Source organism: Neofelis nebulosa, chromosome 6 (assembly GCF_028018385.1).
Source record: "Neofelis nebulosa isolate mNeoNeb1 chromosome 6, mNeoNeb1.pri, whole genome shotgun sequence".
Taxonomy (NCBI): Eukaryota; Metazoa; Chordata; class Mammalia; order Carnivora; family Felidae; genus Neofelis; species Neofelis nebulosa.
Genome location: NC_080787.1, coordinates 108719290 through 108740227, shown reverse-complemented (window position 1 = coordinate 108740227; position 20938 = coordinate 108719290). Strand labels below are relative to the sequence as shown.

At 38.3% G+C, this 20938-nt stretch overlaps 1 protein-coding gene across 1 annotated transcript in view; it reads right to left on the bottom strand.

The window, feature by feature from the left end:
• LOC131514740 (amine sulfotransferase-like) overlaps positions 1–20938 on the bottom strand; it is a 54341-nt gene that overhangs the window by 11014 nt on the left and 22389 nt on the right. Inside the window, exon 4 of the mRNA XM_058735050.1 lies at positions 6352–6560. Within this exon, the coding sequence (XP_058591033.1) occupies positions 6352–6560 (209 nt within the window). The remainder of the gene's footprint in view (positions 1–6351; positions 6561–20938) is intronic.

Below are 20938 nucleotides of genomic sequence, written 5' to 3'. Positions count from 1 at the left end.
TGAAGCTTGAAATCAACCACAGGAAAAAGTCTGGAAAACCTCCAAAAGCATGGAGGTTAAAGAACACCCTACTAACGAATGAGTGGGTCAACCAGGCAATTAGAGAAGAAATTAAAAAATATATGGAAACAAACGAAAATGAAAATACAACAATCCAAATGCTTTGGGATGCAGCAAAGGCAGTCCTGAGAGGAAAATACATCGCGATCCAGGCCTATCTCAAGAAACAAGAAAAATCCCAAATACAAAATCTAACAGCACACCTAAAGGAAATAGAAGCAGAACAGCAAAGGCAGCCTAAACCCAGCAGAAGAAGAGAAATAATAAAGATCAGAGCAGAAATAAACAATATAGGATCTAAAAAAACTGTAGAGCAGATCAATGAAACCAAGAGTTGGTTTTTTGAAAAAATTAACAAAATTGACAAACCTCTAGCCAGGCTTTTCAAAAACAAAAGGGAGATGACCCAAATAGATAAAAGCATGAATGAAAATGGAATGATTACAACCAATCCCTCAGATATACAAACAATTATCAGGGAATACTATGAAAAATTATATGCCAACAAATTGGACAACCTGGAAGAAATGGACAAATTCCTAAACACCCACACGCTTCCAAAACTCAATCAGGAGGAAATAGAAAGCTTGAACAGACCCATAACCAGCGAAGAAATTGAATCGGTTATCAAAACTCTCCCAACAAATAAGAGTCCAGGACCAGATGGCTTCCCAGGGGAGTTCTACCAGACATTTAAAGCAGAGATCATACCTATCCTTCTCAAGCTATTCCAAGAAATAGAAAGGGAAGGAAAACTTCCAGACTCATTCTATGAAGCCAGTATTACTTTGATTCCTAAACCAGACAGAGACCCAGTAAAAAAAGAGAACTACAGGCCAATATCCCTGATGAATATGGATGCAAAAATTCTCAATAAGATACTAGCAAATCGAATTAAACAGCATATAAAAAGAATTATTCACCATGACCAAGTGGGATTCATTCCTGGGATGCAGGGCTGGTTCAACATTCGCAAATAAATCAACGTGATACATCACATTAATAAAAGAAAAGATAAGAACCATATGATCCTGTCAATCGACGCAGAAAAGGCCTTTGACAAAATTCAGCATCCTTTCTTAATAAAAACCCTTGAGAAAGTCGGGATAGAAGGAACATACTTAAACATCATAAAAGCCATTTATGAAAAGCCCACAGCTAACATCATCCTCAATGGGGAAAAACTGAGAGCTTTTTCCCTGAGATCAGGAACACGACAGGGATGCCCACTCTCACCGCTGTTGTTTAACATAGTGTTGGAAGTGCTAGCATCAGCAATCAGACAACAAAAGGAAATCAAAGGCATCCAAATTGGCAAAGATGAAGTCAAGCTTTCGCTTTTTGCAGATGACATGATATTATACATGGAAAATCCAATAGACTCCACCAAAAGTCTGCTAGAACTGATACATGAATTCCGCAAAGTTGCAGGATACAAAATCAATGTACAGAAATCAGTTGCATTCTTATACACTAACAATGAAGCAACAGAAAGACAAATAAAGAAACTGATCCCATTCACAATTGCACCAAGAAGCATAAAATACCTAGGAATAACTCTAACCAAAGATGTACAAGATCTGTATGCTGAAAACTATAGAAAGCTTATGAAGGAAATTGAAGAAGATATAAAGAAATGGAAAGACATTCCCTGCTCATGGATTGGAAGAATAAATATTGTCAAAATGTCAATACTACCCAAAGCTATCTACACATTCAATGCAATCCCAATCAAAATTGCGCCAGCATTCTTCTCGAAACTAGAACAAGCAATCCTAAAATTCATATGGAACCACAAAAGGCCCAGAATAGCCAAAGTAATTTTGAAGAAGACCAAACCAGGAGGCATCACAATCCCAGACTTTAGCCTCTACTACAAAGCTGTAATCATCAAGACAGCATGGTATTGGCACAAAAACAGACACATAGACCAATGGAATAGAATAGAAACCCCAGAACTAGACCCACAAATGTATGGCCAACTCATCCTTGACAAAGCAGGAAAGAATATCCAATGGAAAAAAGACAGTCTCTTTAACAAATGGTGCTGGGAGAACTGGACAGCCACATGCAGAAGGTTGAAACTAGACCACTTTCTCACACCATTCACAAAAATAAACTCAAAATGGATAAAGGACCTGAATGTGAGACAGGAAACCATCAAAACCCTAGAGCAGAAAGCAGGAAAAGACCTCTCTGACCTCAGCCATAGCAATCTCTTACTCGACACATCCCCAAAGGCAAGGGAATTAAAAGCAAAAATGAACTACTGGGACCTTATGAAGATAAAAAGCTTCTGCACTGTAAAGGAAACAACCAACAAAACTAAAAGGCAACCAACGGAATGGGAAAAGATATTTGCAAATGACATAGCGGACAAAGGGCTAGTATCCAAAATCTATAAAGAGCTCACCAAACTCCACACCTGAAAAACAAATAACCCAGTGAAGAAATGGGCAGAAAACATGAATAGACACTTTTCTAAAGAAGACATCCGGATGGCCAACAGGCACATGAAAAGATGCTCAACATCACTCTTCATCAGGGAAATACAAATCAAAACCACACTCAGATATCACCTCACTCCAGTCAGAGTAGCTAAAATGAACAAATCAGGAGACTATAGATGCTGGAGAGGATGTGGAGAAACAGGAACCCTCTTGCACTGTTGGTGGGAATGCAAATTGGTGCAGCCACTCTGGAAAACAGTGTGGAGGTTCCTCAGAAAATTAAAAATAGACCTACCCTATGACCCAGCAATAGCACCGCTAGGAATTTCCCCAAGGGATACAGGAGTACTGACGCATAGGGGCACTTGTACCCCAATGTTTATAGCAGCATTCTCAACACTAGCCAAATTATGGAAAGAGCCTAAATGTCCATCAACTGATGAATGGATAAAGAAATTGTGGTTTATATACACAATGGAGTACTACAGGGCAATGAGAAAGAACGAAATATGGCCCTTTGTAGCAACGTGGATGGAACTGGAGAGTGTGATGCTAAGTGAAATAAGCCATACAGAGAAAGACAGATACCATATGTTTTCACTCTTATGTGGATCCTGAGAAACTTAACAGAAACCCAAGGAGGAGGGGAAGGAAAAAAAAAAAAGAGGTTAGAGTGGGAGAGAGCCAAAGCATAAGAGACTGTTAAAAACTGAGAACAAACTGAGGGTTGATGGGGGGTGGGAGGGAGGGGAGGGTGGGTGATGGGTATTGAGGTGGGCACCTTTTGGGATGAGCACTGGGTGTTGTATGGAAATCAATTTGACAATAAATTTCATATATTGAAAAAAAAACCTCAAATAACATTTCCTAAATAGTAAAGTTATCAACTTTTCTCACAGAACACCAAGGCCAAGATGTGAGTACAGCAGGTTGGGTTAACTCATCATCTTGATGCTATCATGGACTTAGAGTCTCCCACTTTTCTACTCTGACTTGTTGAATCTCCTCCATGTCCCAGATGGCCACTACTTTTCATCCCCATGGTCTCTTTAAAGAGTGAAGAAACCTTCTCCGAGAAGACATGAAACTTCTGAAAGAAGAAGAAACTTCTTTACCTGTGTCATTGCTCATAAGCTTGTCACTTACCTGTATCTGAATAAATCACTGCAAGATTCCTGGTACCAAAACCAGGCTTTGGACCAACTAAATTGTACCCTCTCCCCAGCCGGGGATTAAACTATCAGGCCAAAAGCACACAGAGGATACAAACCCAAACAAAATGAGAGTTCCGTTGCCATGAAATATGAGGAGAGGAATTGGTTGCTGGATAGAGTATGCTCTAAGTGTCTACTGAGACAGGCTGATACCAGAAATGTCCTATCTGGAACAGCAGGAAAAGAAAATGTTTAAAGAAGTAGAAAGTGATCAATTATGTCAGATGTCAGTAATAGGCCAAGTAAAATGATCAAGAAATAATCCCTGCTTTTTGAAAATTATAAAAAATAAGTGACATTGAGGGGTGCCTGGGTGGCTCAGTCAGTTAAGCATCCAGTCGTGATCTCACGGTTCATGAGTTGGAGCCCAACATTGGGAACTGTGTTGATAGCTCAGAGCCTGGAGCCTGTTTTGAATTTTGTGTCTCCCTCTCTCTGTCTGCCTCTCCCTGCTTGTGCTCTGTCTCTTTGTCTCTCAAAAATAAACGTTAAAAAAAAAAGTGACATTAACATTCAGGATTCAATGAAAGAGTGGAGAGTGAGGCTAAATACTTTTAAGTTGACCTCAAACAGTAAACGAAGGAAAGTAGCTGAAAGTGAAATGGAGAAAGACAAGTTTTGTTTTATTGTTAAAATGTGCTACATGAAAACTTGATTTGGGGTCAAACAGAATGATCCAGTTAAACAAAAGGAAATCGGTGATGAATGAAAAAATGAATGTTACATTGTTCAAGCAAAATCTTTGAGAATAGAGCAAGTCTCTCAACAGTGGCACCATGGACATTACTCTCAGAAAACTCTTTGTTGTTGGGGCTACCTTGAGCATCATAAGGCATACATCAGCATCCTGGGCCTCAACCACTAACAATAACACCATCACCACTCTAACCACAAATGCTTACAAATATTGCCAATATTCTGGCAACGAAAATATCTCCCATTTGTGAAACAGTGGGATAGAGAAAGCTGATCCAAAAAGGGATTCAAACCATGAGTGGAGGGGCAGATATGTAATAAGAATAGAAAGTGTCTACACACTCCACCTTTTCTTCTTAAGGAGGGAAGGCAGTGAGCGGAGGCTTTGGATATGGAGGGCATCTACTGGGAATGGTTTATTGGATAGCCTTTTCCGGGATAGGTGAGCAGAATGCTGTCGAGCTTTGAGAACAGAAAAAAGCATCAAAGAGTCATTTTGGGAAGGGTGGAAGCAAAATAGTTTTTAAAAAGTAAAATGTGAGAATTGTGACCACAAATGTAAAGACAAGACACACTTTTTAAGTGTTTTGGTTTTTTCATATCACACTAGGACTTTCATGAACATAGGTCCTAATATACAACAACTTTGTTTCATCAGAGTTAGGTGTTGGCAGCTGATCATAACAGAGTTGAATGGAGGAAGAGATTTTGACAAATGGGATTTGAATGTGAAATATAGAGTCATTGGTGGGTTAGGAGAAATTAAAGATATGTCTGGACATATCTTGTATGGACAAATGTTGAGTGAGAGGGAAGAAGTGGAGGGAGAGGGGAACTGGAGACCTGAAGGTGCCGACACACCCCTGCAAGGGACACCTGAAGGGAGTAGGAGGAAAAGGATACAGCACTCAGAAAACAAGGTGCTTAAAGTCAAGATTCATGTTAGGGCAATTACTGATGATCGTTTTTATAATTTATTCAATGTACATATGCATTGTGAACTCCATCTCTCTCAAGAATTTCCATTTTGGCCAGAAACACAGACAATAAATACACAGGTAAGTATGTATTCCATCAGACAGCAAATAGTGTCATTTAAAAAAGGCAGTTTATAACACATATGTTGTCTTAGAGGGTTACTGAAGTTGGTGGAAGAAAAAGTAGCTGGAGTTGAAGTCAACCCTGAGAGACATGGCAGGGCTAGGGGTATGGGAGGACAGTGCAGAGCCTGATGGGTCAACATGAAGGAGGAAATCCTGCACTTGTGTGGCCCTGACAAGGAGTGCCTCCTTCATGTTGACCCTTTGGGTGCAATTTGGCTTCACTCCTGTCTGGCCAGCCAGAGACAATGCACATCAACTTTGAAATAATCCCATGAGTGACAGGAGAAGAGGTAGAAAGGAAGAAAATGAGCCAAGAGCTGAAATTATCAATAGATGGAGGTGACTGATCACTCAGTAGAGACAAATGATTTGCTCTGAACTTTCCTAGGACTTCCAATGAACTAGGTACATTTGAAGAGAAAGTGGGCAAAATAGTTTGGAAGTGTCTAAAGGAAGCAAGGAGGGCACACAGAGAAAAGAAAAAGGAATTGTTAGCAGTTTATATATACTTGGTAATACAGCTAATTAAAAAATTAAAGGATATATAATGTACATGATATTATAATACATTCTCTACATTACATTAAATACACACAAATATACTCTTTTATCTTTTAATGGATGTATTACTTATATAATCAGAAAACAAAGGGTGCAAGATAAAAATCTCATACTGTAAGATAAGAACACAAATGGCTATTGAAACTTTAAGTATGTGAAATGCCACATTTGCCAACAGCTAGATGAGTGCAGTATCCGTGTAATGAAATGAAATGAAACAATAAAAAAAGAGCAGTTATTTTTCAGCAGCCATGGTCTATTTCCTACCTTTGCTTTTTTGTTCTTCAGCCCCCTTGGAACCAAGTAGTATGGGAGGTGGGTAGCGAAGAGACGAGGAGATGGTCTTTCAACAAAATCCATTTTTCGAAAGTTGTACTCGAAGAAGGGGACTCGATCAACTGTTTCCAGATTCCCAATGCCTTTGCGATGTTCTTCAAAATAAATCAAGCTTAATAACTGCTGAAACCAGCTGGTTCCTGTAAAAAAAATAATTTCATTTTCAATGATGCACAAATTTCTCTAAAATGCATAGATGTGCCATCAGGTTTTTATCAGAGCTTAGTATTATAATAAGTATACTGATAATTTCATCTGAACAGAATTTTCATATAAAAAATGCAGAATAGATGAAAGAAAACAAATATTGCTTTTATTTTTCCTTTAAAGAAGATGCTCCATTTGAAACTCTGTGGGCATTTGTCCCACAAATTTATTTTTTGACTCTTCTGTGCTTTCTTCTGCTTCATATATGGGACTTTTGAACTATCTTCTATGCCTGCCTCTACATTTCCTTCCACAACCCCACTCCTAGTACATCAGGTAATAGAAGCAAAGAAATAGGAATTTTACTGAAGGAGTCACCTCCCATGTTTTTCACCATCACCATGTTTCCTACTGTGTCCATGATGTCCACTTAAGTAAATAGTGTTCATTATAAATCCCTAAAGGAGGCCCTGTGACCCACATGGAGACAGAAAGGAAAAGATGATGCCTCAATTTGGACCTTTCACTGTAAGTGGGACGTAAAAAATTCTTATGATGATTGTTTCTCTTAATTCCTATTAGAGTGGATGTTTGTCACAGAATAAGTGGGTGTCATCCCAAGGTGGGGCCTCTGGGATAGCTCTCCTGGGCCCACAGTAGAAGCAGGACCTGCCTATACCAAACCACAGCCTTCCACAATAGGTCACTGCATTCTACTGGAGCAAGGATAGACACTGAGGAACCCGATGGCCCCCTCCTCCAGACCAGTGTTGCTCATTGCCTGGATTAATTCTAGGACAATTCTTGTTATATAGATATATTCTTCCTTCCTTTTCTCCTTCTTATCTCTTCCCTCCACTAGGCTGGTTACTCTGGTTGTTGGTTTGTTCAAGCAGACATTTAATCCATTCTCTTGATACTTGTTCTACACCTCCTTCTTACTTTTCTTTCCCTTTCTCTGGAATAATCACCTGCATAATTTCTGTCTGGGTAACTTTATCTTCATTTCTTTTTCCTCACTGCTTCTATATTTTCCTTTCTCTCTCTCTCTCTCTGGATTAAGACTTTTAGTTTCTCTTCCTGGTCAATGTTTATTTTTTTCTTTTTCCCCATCCCAGTCATTTTTCTCCTTGTATGTGCTCTTCCATCAGCACCACCTATACCCTGTTCTTGTAGCTGGTGTTTCTGTTTTCTTGCTTTTGGATTGTTTTTGTTTATTTGTTTGTTTGTTTGATGTGTTTGTGTCTTTGTGTGTTTTTGTTTTCTGTTTGTTTGTTTGCTTTCCTTTCCAGGGCTACTTCAAGGAAAAAATCAAAGCACATCTGGTGGAGGGTCGAAACATCACTGTGAGGAGGGAAATGAAATAACCAAAGTCACAATAACAGAGTGCAAGTAACACTCTCCAAAAAACACCTCCTGAAGGGCCAAGTCCTAGACAGTGTATGACCCCCCTTTAATATAGCAGTGCTCACAGATGCTGAGCACATAACAAGATTTTCAAACTCATAAGGGACAGATAATTAGCCAAAATAATGAAATGGAGGAACTCTCCTCAAAAGAATTCCCAGGGAAAACTGACAGCTAAAAAATTGACCAAAACAGATATAAACAATATAACTGAACAAGAATTTAGAATAATAGTCATAAGATTAATCGCTGGGCTTGAAAAAAGCACAGAAGACAGCAGAGAATATATTGCTGCAGAGACCAAGAACTAAAAAATAGTCATGATAAATTTTTAAAAATGCTATAAATGAGGTACAAAATAAAACAGAGGTGGCCACAGCACGGGTTGAAGAGGCAAAGGGGGGAATTGGTGAATTAGAAGATAAAATTATGGAAAAAGAGGTAGGTGAGAAGAGAGATTTAAAAAATCCAGGATCACAAGAGGAGAATTACAGAAGTAAGTGATTCAGTCAAACGTAACAATACCTGTATCATTGGAATTCCAGAAGAAAAAAAGACAGAGAAAGGGGCTGAAGGTGTATTTGAACAAATCATAGCTGAGAACTTTCCCAATCTGGGGAAGGAACAGACATTGAAATCAAGAGGCACAGAGAACTCCCTTTAGACATAGCTTGGGTTGACCTTCTGCATGACATATAGTGAAACTGGCAAAATACAAGGATAAAGAGAGAATTCTGAAAGCAACAAGGGATGAACGGGGCTTTAACATACAAAGATAGACACATAAGGGTAGTAGCAGACCTATCTACTGAAACTTGGCAGGCCAGAAAGGAATGGCAGGAAATCTTCAATGTGATAAACAGGAAAAATATGCAGCCAAGAATCCTTTATCCACCAAGCCTATCAGTCAGAGTAGAAGGAGAGAAAAAGGTTTTCCCAAACAAACAAAAACTGAAGGAATTCATCACCACTAAACCAACCCTACAAGAGACCCTATGGGTCCTCTGTGAGTGAAATGTCGCAAAGACCACAAAGGACCAGAGATATCACTACAAGCATGAAACCTACAGATAACACAATGACTTTAAATCCGTATTTTTCAATAATAACACTGAATGTAAATGGAATAAATGCTCCAATCAAAAGACATAGGGTATCAGAATGGATTAAAAAAAACAAGACCCATCTATTTGCTGTCTACAAGAGACCCATTTTAGACCTGAGGACACCAGATTGAAAGTGAGGGGATGGAGAACTATCTATCATGCTATTGGAAGTCAAAAGAAAGCTGGAATAACCATACTTATATCAGACAAACTAGACTTTAAATTAAAGTCTGTACCAAGAGATGAAGAAGGGCATTATATAATAACTACAAGGCCTATCCATGAGGAAGAGCTAATAATCATAACTGTCTATGCACCAAATTTGAAAACACCCAAATATATAAACCAATTACTCAGAAGCATAGTCAGTCTTATTGGTAAGAATGTGGTAATTGCAGGGGACTTTAATACTCCACTTACATGAATGGACAGATCATCTAGGCAGGAAATCAGTAAAGAAGCAATGGCCCTGAATGATACACTGGGCCAGATGGACTTGACAGATATATACAGAGCTTTTCAGCCCAAAGCATCAAAATACACATTCTTCTTGAGTGCACATAGAACATCTTCCAGGATACATCACATACTGGGTCACAAAACAGCCCTCAATAAATATAAAAGAATTGAGATCATACCATGCACACTTTCAGATCACAGTGCTATGAAATTTGAAATCAACGACAGGAAAAAGTATGGAAAACCTCCAAAAGCATGGAGGTTAAAGAACATCCTACTAAAGAATGAATGGGTCAACCAGGCAATTAGAGAAGAAATTTAAAAATATAAGGAAACAAATGAAAATGAAAACAAAACAATCCAAACCCTTTGGGATGCAGCAAAGGCAGTCCTAAGAGGAAAATACATTGCAGCCCAGGCCTATCTCAAGAAACAAGAAAGACCCCAAATACAAAATCTAACAGCACACCTAAAGGAACTAGAAGCAGAAGAACAAAGACATCCCAAACCCAGCATACAAAGTCAAATAATAAAGATCAAAGGAGAAATAAACAATATAGAATTCAGAAAAAAAGTAGAACAGATCAATGAAACTAAGAGTTGGTTATTTGAAAACATAAACAAAATTGATAAATCTCTAGCCAGGGTTCTCAAAAAGAAAAGAGAGAGGACCCAAATAGATAAAACCACAAATGAAAATGGATTTATTATAACCAATCCCTCAGGAATACAAGCAATTATCAGAGAATACTATGAAAAATTATATGCCAACAAACTGGACAACATGGAAGAAATGGACAAATTCCTAATACCCACACACTTCCAAAACTCAAACGGGAAGAAATAGAAAATTTAAACAGAACCATAACTAGTGAAGAAATTGAATCAGTTATCAAAAATCTCCCCAAAAATAAAAGTCTTGGACCAGGTGGCTTCCCTGGAGAATTCTACCAGACATTTATTTTTTTTTTAATTTTTTTTCAACGTTTTTTATTTATTTTTGGGACAGAGAGAGACAGAGCATGAACGGGGGAGGGGCAGAGAGAGAGGGAGACACAGAATCGGAAACAGGCTCCAGGCTCCGAGCCATCAGCCCAGAGCCTGACGCGGGGCTCGAACTCATGGACCGCGAGATCATGACCTGGCTGAAGTCGGACGCTTAACCGACTGCGCCACCCAGGCGCCCCTCTACCAGACATTTAAATCAGAGTTAATACCTATCCTTTTCAAGCTGTTTCAAAAAATAGAAATGAAAGGAAAACTTCTAGATTCATGCTATGAAGCCAGCATTACTTTGATTCCCAAACCAGAGACCCAACAAAAAAGGAGGATCACAGACCAATATCCCTGATCAACATGGATGCAAAAATTCTCAATAAGATACTAGCAAATTGAATTCAACAGCATATTAAAAGAATTATTCACTGTGATTGAGTGGGATTCATTCCTGGGCTGCAGGGCTGGTTCAGTAGTCACAAATCAATCAATGTGATACATCACATTAATAAAAGAAAAGATAAGAACCATATGATCCTCTCAATCGATGCAGAAAAAGCATTTGACAAAATATAGCATCCTTTCTTAATAAAAACCTCAAGAAATTCAGGATAAAATAAACATACTTAAACATCATAAAAGCCATTTATGAAAAGCCCACAGCTAATATCATCCTCAATGGGGAAAAACTGAGAGCTTTCCGCCTGAGATCAGAAACATGACAGGCATGTCCATTCTCACCACTGCTGTTTAACATAGTGTTGGAAGTTTTAGCATCAGCAATCAGACAACAAAGAGAAATAAAAGGCATCAAAATTGACAAAGAAGAAGTCAAACATTCACTTTGTGCAGACAACATGATACTGTATATGGAAAACCTGACAGACTCCACAAGTTCTCCATCTGGTAGAACTGATACATGAATTCAGCAAAGTCGGAGGGTATAAAATCATTGTACAGAAATCAGTTGCATTTTTATACACCAATAATGAAGCAGCAGAAAGAGAAATACAGAAACTGATCTCATTTACATTGCACCACAAGCCATAAAATACCTAGGAATAAATCTAACCAAAGATGTAAAAGATTTATATGCTAAAAACTATAGAAAGCTTATGAAGGAAGTTGAAGAAGACACAAAGAAATGGAAAAACATTCTATGCTCATGGATTGAAAGAATAAATATTGTTAAAATGTCAATATGACCCAAAACAATCTTCACATTCAATGCAATCCCAATAAAAATTGTACCAGCATTCTTCTCAAAGTTAGAACAAACAATCCTAAAATTTGTATAGAACCACAAAAGAACCCGAATAACCAAAGTAATATTGAAGAAGAAAACCAAAGTGGGAGGCATCACAATTCTAGACTTAGCCTCTACTACTAAGCTGCAATCATCAAGACAGTATGGTATAGGCACAAAAACAGACACATAGACCAATGGAGTAGAATAGAGACTCCAGAATTGAACCCACAAATGTATGGACAACTCATCTTTGACAAAGCAGGAAAGAGCATCCAATGGAAAAAAAGACTCTTTAACAAATGGTGCTGGGAGAACTAGACAGCAACATGCAGAAAAATGAAACTAGACCACTTTCTTACACCATACACAAAAATAAACTTAGAATGGATGAAATACCTAAATGTGATATAGGAAACCATCAAAACCCTAGAGGAGAAAGCAGGCAACAACCTCCTTGACCTCAGCCACAACAATTTTTTACTTGACACATCTCCAAAGGCAAGGGAGTTAAAAGCAAAAATGAACTATTGGGACCTCATCAAGATAAAAGTCTTCTGCACTGCAAAGGAAACAATCAACAAAACTAAAAGGCAACTGACAGAATGGGAAAAGATATTTGGAAATGACATATAGGATAAAGTGTTAGTATCCAAAATCTATAAAAAATTTAACAAAATCATCATTCAAAAAAACAAATACTCCAGTGAAGAAATGGGCAGAAAACATGAATAGACAATTTTCCAAAGAAGTGGCCAACAGAGACATGAAACAAAGCTCAACATCACTCATCATAGGGAAATACAAATCAAAGCCACATTGAGATACACCTCACACCGGCTAAAATGATCAAATTGAAGACTATAGATGCTGGCGAGGATGTGGAGAAACGGGAACCTTCTTGTACTGCTGGTAGGAATGCAAACTGGTGCAGCCACTCTGGAAAACAGTGTGGAGGTTCCTAAAAAAAGCAAAAATCAACTACTGTATGACCCAGAAATAGCAATACTAGGAATGTACCGAAGGGATACAGGAGTGCTGATGCATAGGGGCACATGTACCCCAATGTTTATAGAAGCACTTTCACCAATAGCCAAATTATGGAAAGAGCCTAAATGCTCATCAACTGATGAATGGATAATGAAGATGTGGTTTATGTATATACAACATGATACTACTTGGCAATGAGAAAGAATGAAATCTGGCCATTTGCAGCAACGTGGATGGAACTGGAGGGTACTAGGCTAAGCGAAATAAGTCAGTCAGAGAAAGACAGATATCATATGTTTTCATTCATATGTCGATCTTGAGAAACATAACAGAAGACCATGGGAGAGGGGAATGGGGAAAAAAATTACAGAGAGGGAGGGAAGCAAGCCATAAGAGACTCTTAAATACAGAGAAAAAAATGAGGGTTGATGGGGGATGGGGGATAGGGGAAAGTGGGTGATGGGCATTTAGGAGGGCACTTGCTGGGATGAGCCAACAACACTGGGTGTTGTATGGAAGACAATTTGACAATAAATTATATTTAAAAAAAATAATAATCCATGCTAATCAGCAGCACATGGTGAGCAAGATCACTCTTTGGCACACATGCTTTGCTGGCAGGGGCAGGTAGTATGCACCTCATCTGGTCCTCCCACTACCTTCATATTGGTGGTTGTAGTCCTCCAGTGTTGCCCAGGGAGGACCACGACCACATGTGCCTACGTATTACCACAGCTGGAGCTCAAACTCAATGAAAATCCACTGTTAGGAAGCTCTAAAAAGGTTGCTTACATACTTCCACCTTTCCTAGTTGACAGACACTGTGTCTTCAGGTGGTATCACAGCTTTGGGATGGGTACCAATCATGCCACATTTCTGCAGAGATTCAAAAGTTCAAATACCTGTGTTCAGCTTCTCTTTATCCACTCCCTCTTTCTTTCCTGCTTTTTCTTTCTTTCTTTCTTTCTTTCTTTCTTTCTTTCTTTCTTTCTCTCTCTCTCTCTCATTCTCTCTCTCCCCACCCCCCCCAAAAAAAATAAATCAACGTTAATAAAATAAATTTTAAAATGCCAAGACAGGAGAATTCATCCTAAAAGATAGAACAAGAAAAGTTAATGGCCACTGATCTCATTGAGACAGATATAATATTCCTGTTCCAGAATTTAAAGCAGTAATTACAATGATACCAGCTGGGCATGAGAAAAACATAGAAGACAGCAGGGAATTCCTTACCACAGAGATTAAAGACCTAAAAATTTGTCAAGCAAAAATGAAAAATGCATAACCAAGATTCGAAACAAACTGATTGTAATGACTATAAGGATGGAAGAAGCAGATGAATGAATAAGTGATAGAGAACATAAAATTATGGAAAATACTGAAGCTGAAAAGAAGAGGGAAAGAAAAATATTAGATCATGAATGTAGACTTAGGGAATTCAGTAACTCCATAAATTATAATAATATTCATATCATAGCAGCCTCAGAGGAAGAAGAGAAGGAAAGGGGAACAAAAGGTTTATTTGAGGAAATTATAGCTGAAAACTTCCTTAACCTGGGGAAGGAAAGAGATATCCAAATCTAGGAAGCACAGAGAACTTCCATAAAAATCAGCAAGAGCAGGCCAACACCAAGACATATCATAGTTGGGGTGCCTGGGTGGCTCAGTTGGTTAAGCATCCAACTCCTTTACTTCAGTTCAAGTGATGACCTCACAGTTTGTGAGATCAAACCCACATGGGACTCTGCACTGACAGCCCAGAGCCTGCTTGGGTTTCTCTCTCCCTCTCTCTCTCTGCCCCTCCCCAGAGCTTGTGCTTGCTCTCTCTCTCTCTATCTCTATCTTTCTCTCTCAAAGGAAATAAATATTTAAAAAATTAAAAACAAATATCATAGTCAAACTTGGAAAATATAAAGAAAAAATCCTAAAAGCAGCAAGACAAAAGAATTCCTTATCTTACAAGAGAAGACAAAGAAAATTAGTAGCACAGCTCTCCATAAAAACTTGGCACCCCAGAAGGGAATGGCATGATATATTCAATGTGTTGAATGGAAAAAATATGCATCCACGAATACTCTATCCAGTATTCAGAACAAAAGGAGAGATAAAGAATTTCCCAAACAGAAAGTAAACGAGTTTCTGACCACTAAACCAGAGCTGCAAGATATATTAATGGGGGATTCTTTGAGTGGGAAAGAAAGACAAAAGGCAACAAATACTAGTAAGGACCAGAGAAAATTTTCAGATACAACAGTGTAGCATGTAGCAAAATGGCACTAAATTTATATCTATCAGTAATCACTCTGAATGTAAATTGACTAAATGCTCCAGTCAAAAGAAATAGGGTGTCACACTGAATTAAAAACAACAACAGCAAAAACAAACCCATCTTTATGCTGCCTATAAGAGACTCATTTTAGACCTAAAGAAACCTGCAGATTGAAAACCATCCATTATGCAAACAGAAGTTACAAGAAAGCCAGAGTAGCAATACTTATATCAGAAAAACAAAGACTGTAAGAAGAGATGAAGAAGGGCTCTATACCATAACAAAGGGGTCTATCCAACAAAAGATCTAACAATTATAAATATTTATGCCCCCAAGTTGGGAACTCCAAAATATATAAAACAATAACAGACATAAATAACACATTGATTATAATACAATAATACTAGAGGACTTTAATACCTCACTTAGATCAATGGACAGATCATCCAAGCAAAAAATCAACAAGGAAACAATAACTTTCAGTGACACACTGGAACATATGGACTTAAACAGATGCATTCAGAACATTTTATCAAAAAGCAGCAGAATTCACATTCTTTTTGAGCACACATTGGACATTCTCCAATATAGATGACATACTAGGTCACAAATCAGACCTCTACAAGTACAAAAAGATTGAGATCATACCATTCATATTTTCAGACCACAATGCTATGAAACTTGAAGTCAACCATAAGAAAAAATTTTGAAAGACCACAAATACATGGAGGTCAAAGAACATCTTGCTAAAGAATCAATGGGTCAACCAGGAAATTAAGGACAAAAATTTGAGTAAGTTTATTCATTTATTTTGAGAGACAGAAGGCTAATGCATGTGTATGTGTGTGACCAAGTGGAGGAAGAGCAAAGAGAGAGGGAAAGAGAAAATCCCAAGCAGGCTCTGCACTGTCAGCACACAGTCTAATGCAGGGCTCGATCTCATGACCCATGAGAAAATGACCTAAGCTAAAATCAAGAGTTGGACGATTAACTGACTGAGCCACAAAGACACCCCAAAAAAGGAATTCTACAAATACATAGAAACAAATGAAAATGAAAGCATCATGGCCCCAAAACTTTGGGATGCAGCACAAGCAGACATATGATGTAAGTATATGCACAGGTCTACTTCAAGAAGCAAGAAAAATCTCACATATGCAGCCTAAGTTTATGCCTAAAGAATCTAGAAAAAGAACAACAAATAAAGCCTAAAGCAAGCAGAAGAAAGTAAATAATAAAGATTAGAGCAGAAATAAATTATATAGAAACAAACAAAGAAACAATAAAAAACAGTAGAACTGATAATAACACCTGATTCTTTGAAAGTTAATAAAATTGATAAACCCAGATAAGTCCAGCCAGACTTATCAGAAAGAAAAGACAAAGGAATCAAATAAATAAAATCAGGAATGACAAAGATCACAACCAACACCTCAAAAATAAAAACAATTATAAGAGAATATTATGAAAAATCATAAGCCAGCAAATTGGGCAATCTGGAAGAAATGGGTAAGTTCCTAGAAACTCACAAACTACCAAAACTGAATCAGAAATAGAAAACTTGAACATACTCATTACCAACAATGAAATTGAAACAGTAACCAAAAATCTCCCAACAAACAAAAGTCCAGGGTCAGATGGCTTCGCAGGGGATTTCTACCAAACATTTATAGAAGAGTTAATACTTGTTCTTCTTTCTTTTTTTTTTAATATATGAAATTTACTGTCAAATTGGTTTCCATACAACACCCAGTGCTCATCCCAAAAGATGCCCTCTTCAATGCCCATCACCTACACTTTCCTCCCTCCACCCCACCAAAAACCCTCAGTTTGTTCTCAGTTTTTAAGAGTCTCTTATGCTTTGGCTCTCTCCCACTCTAACCTCATTTTTTTTTCCTTCCCCTCCCCCATGGGTTTCTGTTAAGTTTCTCAGGATCCACATAAGAGTGAAAACATATGGTATCTGTCTTTCTCTGTATGGCTTATTTCACTTAGCATCACACTCTCCAGTTCCATCCACGTTGCTACAAAGGGCCATATTTCGTTCTTTCTCATTGCCATGTAGTACTCCATTGTGTATATAAACCACAATTTCTTTATCCATTCATCAGTTGATGGACATTTAGGCTTTTTCCACAATTTGGCTATTGTTGAGAATGCTGCTATAAACATTGGGGTACAAGTGCCCCTATACATCAGTACTCCTGTATCCCTTGGGTAAATTCCTAGCAGTGCTACTGCTGGGTCATAGGGTAGGTCTATTTTTAATTTAATTTTTTGAGGAACCTCCACACTGTTTTCCAGAGGGGCTGCACCAGTTTGCATTCCCACCAACAGTGCAAGAGGGTTCCCGTTTCTCCACATCCTCTCCAGCATCTATAGTCTCCTGATTTGTTCATTTTGGCCACTCTGACTGGCGTGAGGTGATATCTGAGTGTGGTTTTGATTTGTATTTCCCTGATGAGGAGTGACGTTGAGCATCTTTTCATGTGCCTGTTGGCCATCCGGATGTCTTCTTTTTTTTTTTTTAATTTTTTTTTCAACGTTTTTTATTTATTTTTGGGACAGAGAGAGACAGAGCATGAACGGGGGAGGGGCAGAGAGAGAGGGAGACACAGAATCGGAAACAGGCTCCAGGCTCCGAGCCATCAGCCCAGAGCCTGATGCGGGGCTCGAACTCACGGACCGCGAGATCGTGACCTGGCTGAAGTCGGACGCTTAACCGACTGCGCCACCCAGGCGCCCCCCGGATGTCTTCTTTAGAGAAGTGTCTATTCATGTTTTCTGCCCATTTCTTCACTGGATTATTTGTTTTTTGGGTGTGGAGCTTGGTGAGCTCTTTATAGATTTTGGATACTAGCCCTTTGTCCGCTATGTCATTTGCAAATATCTTTTCCCATTCCGTTGGTTGCCTTTTAGTTTTGTTGGTTGTTTCCTTTACAGTGCAGAAGCTTCTTATCTTCATGAGGTCCCAATAGTTCATTTTTACTTTTCATTCCCTTGCTTTTGGGGATGTGTCAAGTAAGAAATTGCTATGGCTGAGGTCAGGTCTTTTCCTGCTTTCTGCTCTAGGGTTTTGATGGTTTCCTGTCTCACATTCAGGTCCTTTATCCATTTTGAGTTTATTTTTGTGAATGGTGTGAGAAAGTGGTCTAGTTTCAACCTTCTGCATGTGGCTGTCCAGTTCTCCCAGCACCATTTGTTAAAGAGACTGTCTTTTTTCCATTGGATATTCTTTCCTGCTTTGTCAAGGATGAGTTGGCCATACATTTGTGGGTCTAGTTCTGGGGTTTCTATTCTATTCCATTGGTCTATGTGTCTGTTTTTGTGCCAATACCATGCTGTCTTGATGATTACAGCTTTGTAGTAGAGGCTAAAGTCTGGGATTGTGATGCCTCCTGGTTTGGTCTTCTTCAAAATTACTTTGGCTATTCTGGGCCTTTTGTGGTTCCATATGAATTTTAGGATTGCTTGTTCTAGTTTCGAGAAGAATGCTGGCGCAATTTTGATTGGGATTGCATTGAATGTGTAGATAGCTTTGGGTAGTATTGACATTTTGACAATATTTATTCTTCCAATCCATGAGCAGGGAATGTCTTTCCATTTCTTTATATCTTCTTCAATTTCCTTCATAAGCTTTCTATAGTTTTCAGCATACAGATCTTGTACATCTTTGGTTAGAGTTATTCCTAGGTATTTTATGCTTCTTGGTGCAATTGTGAATGGGATCAGTTTCTTTATTTGTCTTTCCGTTGCTTCATTATTAGTGTATAAGAATGCAACTGATTTCTGTACATTGATTTTGTATCCTGCAACTTTGCGGAATTCATGTATCAGTTCTAGCAGACTTTTGGTGGAGTCTATTGGATTTTCCATGTATAATATCATGTCATCTGCAAAAAGCGAAAGCTTGACTTCATCTTTGCCAATTTGGATGCCTTTGATTTCCTTTTGTTGTCTGATTGCTGATGCTAGCACTTCCAGCACTATGTTAAACAACAGCGGTGAGAGTGGGCATCCCTGTCGTGTTCCTGATCTCAGGGAAAAAGCTCTCAGTTTTTCCCCATTGAGGATGATGTTAGCTGTGGGCTTTTCATAAATGGCTTTTATGATGTTTAAGTATGTTCCTTCTATCCCGACTTTCTCAAGGGTTTTTATTAAGAAAGGATGCTGAATTTTGTCAAATGTTTTTTCTGCATCGATTGACAGGATCATATGGTTTTTATACTTTCTTTTATTAATGTGATGTATCACGTTGATTGATTTGCGAATGTTGAACCAGCTCTGCATCCCAGGAATGAATCCCACTTGGTCATGGTGAATAATTCTTTTTATATGCTGTTGAATTCGATTTGCTAGTATCTTATTGAGAATTTTTGCATCCATATTCATCAGGGATATTGGCCTGTAGTTCTCTTTTTTTTTTTTTACCGGGTCTCTGTCTGGTTTAGGAATCAAAGTAATACTGGCTTCATAGAATGAGTCTGGAAGTTTTCCTTCCCTTTCTATTTCTTGGAATAGCTTGAGAAGAATAGGTATTATCTCTGCTTTAAATGTCTGGTAGAACTCCCCCGGGAAGCCATCTGGTCCTGGACTCTTATTTGTTGGGAGAGTTTTGATAACCGATTCAATTTCTTCGCTGGTTATGGGTCTGTTCAAGCTTTCTATTTCCTCCTGATTGAGTTTTGGAAGCATGTGGGTGTTTAGGAATTTGTCCATTTCTTCCAGGTTGTCCAATTTGTTGGCATATAATTTTTCATAGTATTCCCTGATAATTGTTTGTATATCTGAGGGATTGGTTGTAATCATTCCATTTTCATTCATGATTTTATCTATTTGGGTCATCTCCCTTTTCTTTTTGAGAAGCCTGGCTAGAGGTTTGTCAATTTTGTTAATTTTTTCAAAAAACCAACTCTTGGTTTCATTGATCTGCTCTACAGTTTTTTTAGATTCTATATTGTTTATTTCTGCTCTGATCTTTATTATTTCTCTTCTTCTGCTGGGTTTAGGCTGCCTTTGCTGTTCTGCTTCTATTTCCTTTAGGTGTGCTGTTAGATTTTGTATTTGGGATTTTTCTTGTTTCTTGAGATAGGCCTGGATCGCGATGTATTTTCCTCTCAGGACTGCCTTTGCTGCATCCCAAAGCATTTGGATTGTTGTATTTTCATTTTCGTTTGTTTCCATATATTTTTTAATTTCTTCTCTAATTGCCTGGTTGACTACTACTCATTCGTTAGTAGGGTGTTCTTTAACCTCCATGCTTTTGGAGGTTTTCCAGACTTTTTCCTGTGGTTGATTTCAAGCTTCATCGCATTGTGGTCTGAAAGTATGCATGGTATGATCTCAATTCTTGTATACTTATGAAAGGCTGTTTTGTGACCCAGTATGTGATCTATCTTGGAGAATGTTCCATGTGCACTCGAGAAAAAAGTATATTCTGTTGCTTTGGGATGCAGAGTTCTAAATGTATCTGTCAAGTCCATCTGATCCAATGTACCAGTCAGGGCCCTTGTGTCTTTATTGACCATGTGTCTAGATGATCTATCCATTGTTGTAAGTGGGATATTAAAGTCCCCTGTCTCGGAGCCTGGAGCCTGTTTCCGATTCTGTGTCTCCCTCTCTCTCTGCCCCTCCCCCGTTCATGCTCTGTCTCTCTCTGTCCCAAAAATAAATAAAAAACGTTGAAAAAAAAATTTTTTTTTAAATAAAAAAATAAAGTCCCCTGCAATTACCACATTCTTGTCAATAAGGTTGCTTACGTTTGTGAGTAATTGTTTTATATATTTGGGGGCTCCCGTATTCGGCACATAAACATTTATAATTGTTAGTTCTTCTTGATGGATAGACCCTGTAATTATTATATAATGCCCTTCTTTATCTCTTGTTATAGCCTTTAAT